Here is an 8635-nt window from a genome sequence, read left to right as displayed (position 1 = left end):
TCTTCTTTTAAAGAACCCAAAAAGCTAGAGCTTAGATATTTAGCATGAACATCTTCTAGTGAGTGTCTACCAAGTTTGTTCAAATTAAAGCCCTGGGGTCAAAAATTGGCCCGCCCCAGGGGTCATTGATTTTCCCTATATGCATATAGTAAAAACTTAAAAGATCTTCTTTTAAAGAACTCAAAGAGCTAGAGCGAAGATATTTAGCATGAAACATGTTCTAATGGGTGTCTACCAAGTTTGTTCAAATAAAAGCCCTTGGGTCAAAATTGGCCCCGCCCCGGGGGTCATTGATTTTCCTTATATGTGTATAGCAAAAACTTTAAAAAAATCTTCTTTGAAAAGAACTCAAATAGCTAGAGTTTAGATATTAAGCGTGAAACATCTTCTAGTGAGTGTCTACAAAGTTTGTTCAAATAAAAGCTCTGGGGTCAAAATTGGCCCCGCTCCGGGGGTCTTTAATTTTCCTTATATGTGTATAGCAAAAATTTAAAAATCTTCTTTGATAAAACCCAACTAGCTACAGTTTAGATATTAAGCACGAAACATCTTCTAGTAAGTGTCTACAAAGTTTGTTCAAATAAAAGCCCTGGGTCAAAACTGGCCCCGCCCCAGGGGTATCATTGTTTTTAACTATATGTGTAAACATCTTCTTTAAAAAAAACCAATGAGCTAGAACTTTGATGTTAAGCATGAAACATCTTCTTATAGTTGTCTACCAAGTTTGTACAAATAAAAGCCCTTGGGTTAAAATTGGCCCTGCCGGGGTTTTTCATTATATGTGTGAAGTAAAAATTTAACATCATGAAACATCTTCTAATGGGTGTCTTCCAAGTTTGTTCAAATAAAAGCCCTGGTGTTTAAACTGGCCTCGCTCCGGGGGCCTATATACAGGTGAGCGACCTCAGGGCCATCATGGCCCTCTTGTTTTACAGTGTAGTAGAATTCTTATCCCTCCATAATTCTTAGTTTACCTGAGTACCAACGGTTCAGGGAAAGCTATAAGTATGGGATGCTCCATCATTGTTTCCCTTCCATCAACATTCATCTTCTCTGAAACTACATGTATACTGGCCAGATTTACTTCAGATTTGGTGTCTAACATCCAGTTTTCAAATATATATATGTCAAAGTTTTTGTATGTGTGATTTTAAAGGCGTTCAAAAGTGGGTCATATCCTTTTCGAATTTTGCTAAATCATGTCAAGAGATGTTCAGTAAGTTTTTTTTCTCAGGAGCATTCAAGTGCGGGTTATCTCCCATTCGTTCTGGTTTTGCTTCAAAAAATTTATCAAAATATCAACAACAAAAAATCTTAAGAGGAAAATTTTTTCATTAACAAAGGTGATCATGAAATTATTTTTTTTATTATGATAAACTCATGAGCAAGACACAATTATATGTAACACGCCTTTATTCGTACAACATGATACAGTGTGTACATGATTTAGAGGACTCGATAATTATCATAATCTCAAATCCAAAAGAAATGGTAGTATTTAAGGTAAATTCTGTTATCATATAATGTACAAGCCGGTATGGGTACGTACTTCGTCATGTATATAAACATTATCTTATATGTGATAAAATTTGAATTGAGGATTGGATAGGGGGTCACTTTTGTGCAAAACATATATTTCCTTTTCACTTTTACCCCTTAACATTAAATCTACATTTTAATCAGAAACAGAAAAATATCGTCATATTTTCATACCCTGCCATTGCTATTTAAAAATATGGAAAAATGAATAATCCGTTAAAAACAATATAAATATTTGTATTTATTTACTTTGGTTCAACCTGGCCTCACAAATGATTAAAGAAAATTGTACTGGATTTAAGTTTGTCGCGGTCAAAATGCTGTAACTGGTATTTCGCATGTATATTATATATCATTATGTAATGAGAAACTACCATTACTGTTTATGGTGAAAACAAATACATCTTTATTCTCTATATGATGGAATTAAAATGTAAAGATCTGATCTATGTAATAGGAATTATAGCATGTGGTGAGTATATACCGAAAGTTTTGTTGTAACACACGGGTATATTGCGTAAATAGTTTTAACAAAGTTGTATTGAAACTGTTCTAGTATTTTGTTTTGTTTTGCTACATTACATTATGTATTTGATCAAGCATTGTACATTTATTCCTCGATTTTTGACAACCTTGAGTAATCAACAAGAGCTGTCCGTAAGACATCACGCTGCTTGACAATTAGAAAGGGGCATAACTCCATCGGTTAAAAGGGTAACTCAGAGTTATTGGACCTGTTCTTATCATGTTAGATAATCATGGAGAATAAGTATGTGAAGCTTTATGATTGTTTCAAATACCATCTGGTATTTAACTGCACAGCCCTCGTGATATAATTCCTCGCATCCGAACTCCAAACAGTGATTTTATTGAGCGATAAAATCACTGTTTGGGATATATTATTTCTGAAATATGGCATTAAAGCTAACGCGATTTTAAAGTATCAACATATGTATGGTAGATTCTTATGGAAGCGTCCTAGTGCCAAACCTGAAATGTTTTTATGTCATAATTAGTAGATAGTATGTGCTAATTAGTAGAAAGTAAGTGCTAATTAGTAGAAAGTTAGTGCTAATTAGTAGATAGTAAGTGCTAATTAGTAGATGCTAAGTCATAATTAGTAGACAGTAAATACTTCAATTCAATTCAATTCAATTCAATATTTATTTGGCATAAACATATACAATGTTCATCGCCAATACACAACTGTATGGCGGATATAATGTACAATTGAGAAAAGTATGTTATTATAAAGTTACAGCTGTAGATAATACATACATTTAATAATTGATTAGTCAATAAATGACATTAGTCTTATTTAATTCTTTTGTATTATTTTACAATATCAACACAATGCAGGAAGTTGTTAACAAGGTATAACAATAATTACAAAACTCATTTTAAAAAATGGTGAAAAAATGCAATATGGTCATTACATATTTCTTTTAAACATTAGCTAAATATATATATCTTGAGGTTTTGTTTAAAATGCTACTCTGAGTACTAGATAATAAAGTTTTAAATTTGTTCAAATTAGGCCAATGACAATAATATTTCGGCAAACATGCGTTTCTTATTTCTCTATAAAAAGGGCAAACTAGTAAAAAATGATATTCGTTTTCAATACTACTCATATTACATTTTGTACATATTCTAAGTCTTCTGTCAATATTTCTATGCCTTCCCTCTTCAATAAGTAGATTGTGAGCGGAACATCTTAGCCTAGAAATGCAATTCTGTTGATTTGTATTAGTGATACTTGAAAATAATTCTCTGTACAAAAATCTGTTTTTATTAAACAATATGTTTCTAGTTTTGGTGAGTTACGAAGTTCAGAATAAAACTGTTGAATATACTGATCATAGATTGATCTAATAACACATTGAATCTGTAAATTTGTTACAAATGAATTATTCCATAGGTAGGAAAAACCTGTTTCATCTAGAATGTTTCTTAACATTTTTTAGACCATTTATTTTTACTGGATTACCATTAAAATCATGTTTCATAAATACTTTATACATAGAGAATCTGTGTTTGACATTATCTTAAACCAAATATTAATCATTCTTATCTTACGCATAAAATATAGTGGAAGTCTTCCAAATTCACCATATAATGTAACATTTGATGTTTGTGTTCGTACTTGTAAAGTTTGTTTTAAAAATTTCATGTGAACCTTTTCAATATCTGGTGCCTTATGAAAACCCACACTTCACAACCATAATTCAAAAAGAGCAAACCATCAATCAAAGAGTTTTAATCTTTCAGAAATATTAAAAGATACAACATCGAATAATGAATTTAAGAGAATACAATGCTCTTTGTGCTTGTGTGATAATGATTTCTGAGCTTGATAAAACATCCGTTAGAAGATAACGTTACACCTAAATATGTAAAAGTACGTACAATATTGAGCTTACAATTGTTATAAAATACTCAAATGTTCTGGATAATTTCCCTTTTTATAAAACCATTTAGAACATGTTTTATCAATGTTAAACGTTATACCCCATTTGTACAATACACAACTAAATTATTTAACAATTTTGAAAGCCCTTCGGAAGAATATGACATTAACAACAGTGTCGTCCGCAAAAAGTAATAAGAAAATTTCAGTTCCTCTAAAAACAAAACGAATCTATTGTGTCATCAAGAATACATTGATAACATATCATTTATGAAAAACAGAAAATAATAAAGGCGATAAAGGCTCGCCTTGTTTAACATCTTTTACACTATCAAAACTTTCAGAACACATACCATTTAACACGTACACAAATTTTCACATTTTCATACATTTTTTTTTTTGGCAACATTTTAACAAATTTTGTCGAAGCACCTGATTCTAATAACTTTACCATAAACCTTTCTATATACAACATCGAAAGCTTTCTTAAAAATCAACAAAAGTGCACAGTATAACTTTCTTTTTTCGAGGGAGATAACTCTATCTATAATCGAAGTTAGAACAAAAATGCAATCAATTGTGCTTTTGTTTTTTCTAAAAACCATATTGAAATCAGATATAATTCATTTGATTCTGCCCATGAGCGAAGCCTTGTATCTAGCAAAACTGAAAATATTTTTGAGAAAATACTAGTGAGAGTAATACCTCTATAATTGTTAACATCTTTTTGATCACCTTTTTTTGGAACAGGGACAAATCACGCCCTTTGCCCCAACTAACTGGATATATACAATTTACATACATATGATTAAAAAGTTTACATAATAATGGGGCTAACAAATCTTTACTGTCAATAAACATTTCAGGAATTAAACAATCAATACCCCCGCTTTTCCGCCCGCTTTAATGTCGACATTGCTTTAAGAAACTTCTTCTATAGTAAAAATGATTTATCGAGCAGCTCTACATTAGTTACGTTGCTATTATTAGACAAAATATTTCTCAACATCATTTTTCGAAAAATCTAAATCATCCGAAAAAAGTCTTTAAAATGATTAAAAAAATCCTCAGAACACTTATATTATTGTTTTTTGATTTTTTTAGCTTTTAAATTATTTACTTCTTTTCCAAAACTGCTGTGGTTGTGTGGAAGCTAATTTATGCAAATTATTTTTTTGATTTGCTTAAATTTCGTTTTACCTTACGTTTGGTGTAACGGTAAATGGTCTTTTTTCAAGAAGAATGTTACTGTTATTAGTAGATCTATTGCTTTTGTATAACTTCGTGGCTGAACGAAATTCACTTCTAGCGTCTCGCATTCTTGCGTAAACCACGGGGCTTTAATTTGCGTTTACGATTGAGAATTTGACACATTTACTGACCTACGAAACGCTATATGCACATTGTAAAGGATATCTGCAAATTGATCTACTCCAGAATTTATGTCTGTATTTGGAAAAAAATAATATTATCAACAATACTTTCTAGGTTATTTTTTTCTAGGTCAATTAAATTTTTATACTCTAAACATTTTGCATTACTCCACACGATTTTGTCAACAAAAGGTGTCCTTACCTAAGGACTTTTCACAATGATTTTTTATACACAAATTTATCTGTTATAGGTGCATGGTGAGAACATGATTCATGTCATGAACAATAAAATCTTCAATGTAATGAAAAAAAGTCACATGACATTAAAACATAATCAATTAGGCTATACCCAACGTTTGACATAAACGTATAACTGCCTACACCCGCATCATCACCAATACGGCCGTTAACGATTTTTAAGTCACTACATAATTATACTTACTAATTAGGAGATAGTAAGTGCTAATTAGTATATACTAAGTCATAATTAGTATATAGTAAGTACTAATTAGTAGATACTAAGTCATAATTAGTAGATAGTAAGTGCTAATTATTAGATAGTAAGTGCTAATTAGTAGATACTAAGTCATAATTAGTATATAGTAAGTACTAATTAATAGATACTATGTCATAATTAGTATATAGTAAGTACTAATTAGTAGATAATAAGTCATAATTAGTAGATAGTAAGTACTAATTAGAACATAATAAGTCATAATTAGTAGATAGTAAGTACTAATTAATAGAAACTATGTCATAATTAGTATATAGTAAGTACTAATTAGTAGATAATAAGTCATAATTAGTAGATAGTAAGTACTAATTAGAACATAATAAGTCATAATTAGTAGATAGTAAGTACTAATTAGTACATACTTTCGCTATCAAATAGTCACAACTCAGTATCTACTAATTAGCACTTACTATCTACTATATATGATTTAGTATCTACTAATTATGACTTAGTTTCTACTAATTATGACTTAGTATCTACTAATTACGACTTATTATCTACTAATTAGCACTTACTATCTACTATTTATGACTTAGTATCTACTAATTATGACTTAGCATTTACTTATTAGTACTAACTATCTAATAATTATTACTAAATATGTACTAATTAGTACTTACTATCTACTAATTATAACTTACTATCTAATAATTAGTACTTACTATCAACTAATTATGACTTAGTATCTACTAATTATAACTTACTATCTACTAATTAGCACTTACTATCTACTAATTAGTACTTACTATTTACTAATTATCACTTACTATCTAATAATTAGTACTTACTATCTACTAATTATGACTTAGTATCTACTAATTAGCACTTACTATCTACTATTTATGACTTAGTATCTACTAATTATGACTTAGCATTTACTTATTAGTACTAACTATCTAATAATTATTACTAAATATGTACTAATTAGTACTTACTATCTACTAATTATAACTTACTATCTAATAATTATACTTACTATCAACTAATTATGACTTAGTATCTACTAATTATAACTTACTATCTACTAATTAGCACTTACTATCTACTAATTAGTACTTACTATTTACTAATTATCACTTACTATCTAATAATTAGTACTTACTATCTACTAATTATGACTTAGTATCGACTAATTATAACTTACTATCTACTAATTAGCACTTACTATCTAATAATTAGTACTTACTATCTACTAATTATGACTTAGTATCTACTAATTAAGAGATAAAAAATATTTCAGGTTTGGCACTACGACGCTTCCATAGATTCTGCTAAAAATAAGGCATGTTGTGTAGAAAGTTTTTACGAAATACAGAATCACTCTACGATTACATTTAAAAACCCCAAACGTGTCACCTTTATAATAGACAGAGGTCACATATGTTGCTGGTACCAGGTTAATGTATTACCATTACTGTATACCACGACGTACGCATGAAATATTAGGCTTTGCTATCTTATTCTTCTTAAAATCTAAGGTCCTACTTTTTAAGCTAGCTCATATATGTTTTAGTTATTTTACGATTAGCCTCTCAGTTAGGTTTAACAATGATGATGATATTTAAGAATTGGATGTTCTTGCACGTGCTAGAACAAGATATTTAGATCTTAAGATACATTTTGATTCCAGTTTGAGATTAAATTAATTGAGCCGTGTCACGACAAAACCAGTCTGATCAGGATCCATGCTGTTCGCTTACCAACCCTATTACAAGTAGAGAAACTGATAGCGGACAGCATGGATCCTGATCAGACTGCGCGGATGCGCAGGCTGGTCTGGATCGATGCTGGTCGCAAACGCATTATGTTGGTTTTGTCGTGACACGGCTCAATTAATATTTAGCTAATAGTAATGATTACTGTAAGCTCATCTATACCATTTCTGGACTAACCAGTACTCGACTGATTCCCGTAATTAAGGACGTTAATTTGTGCACTTAACTCTAAAGTCGTTGCCAACGCTATATAGCTAGTCCAGCCAATACTTCCATGCAGTTTGACAAAAATAAAGATTGTTTTGGTAGTTCATTTTTTGTATTTTGATAATAATACCTCTTAAATTTTTAAAGGGCTATTCAAAATTGTAAACAAGACAAATCCATTATTATTATTATATCATAATTTAAGCAGGTTAAAGGTGAAAACCAGATGCCATCAAGCAGCAAATATCGGCATAGATTTTATTTCAAATCAGAAGCCTCTAATTATTATTATCATATTTGTACCTCTATCACTGTGTATATAGATGAAAGGACATTAGGAAAAATTATCTGTAAAACAAGATATAACATTGTGAAAACTGACCTTACATTTAAATGGGTAAAGTTTAATCTTTATCACATATAGCATGCAAGAGCAATTGATTAAGTAAATATTTATTTGAGCGTTGAATGTTATTCTAAATTCGGAACACCTCGTCGATAACCCGACATGTGACAAAAAATCTATATTATTAAGAATCTGCGCAACATTAAACAGGAAGAAAGTATGGCATTGAAGCTTCATGGCTGACAAGTTCCATGGCTTTTAAGCGTCATGGCTTACACGCTTCATGGTTCACAAGTTTCGTGGCTTACAAGTTAAAGGGCTTTCAAAGTTCAAGACTTACAAGGTTCGTGGCTTACAAGCTTCGTGGCTTACAAGTTTAACGGCTTACAAGCTTCGTGGCTTACAAGTTTAACGGCTTACAAGTTTCAAGACTTACAAGGTTCGTGGCTTACAAGGTTCATGGCTTACAAGCTTCGTAGCTTACAATTTAATGGCTTACAAGTTTCAGGACTTACAGGTTCGTGGCTTACA

The 8635-nt window shown here is 30.6% G+C and overlaps 1 protein-coding gene across 1 annotated transcript in view; it reads left to right on the top strand.

The window, feature by feature from the left end:
• The first annotated feature begins 1811 nt into the window (after positions 1-1811).
• Positions 1812-8635, top strand: part of LOC132737077 (uncharacterized) — a 92430-nt gene continuing 85606 nt past the window's right edge. The window contains 1 exon segment of the mRNA XM_060724316.1: positions 1812-2011. Coding sequence (XP_060580299.1) covers positions 1960-2011 — 52 coding nt within the window. The 5' untranslated portion in view covers positions 1812-1959.

The sequence above is a fragment of the Ruditapes philippinarum genome, unplaced genomic scaffold (assembly GCF_026571515.1).
Source record: "Ruditapes philippinarum isolate M1 unplaced genomic scaffold, ASM2657151v2 ctg4803_1_1_1_1, whole genome shotgun sequence".
Taxonomy (NCBI): domain Eukaryota; kingdom Metazoa; phylum Mollusca; class Bivalvia; order Venerida; family Veneridae; genus Ruditapes; species Ruditapes philippinarum.
This window is presented reverse-complemented; position numbering and strand designations above follow the sequence as displayed.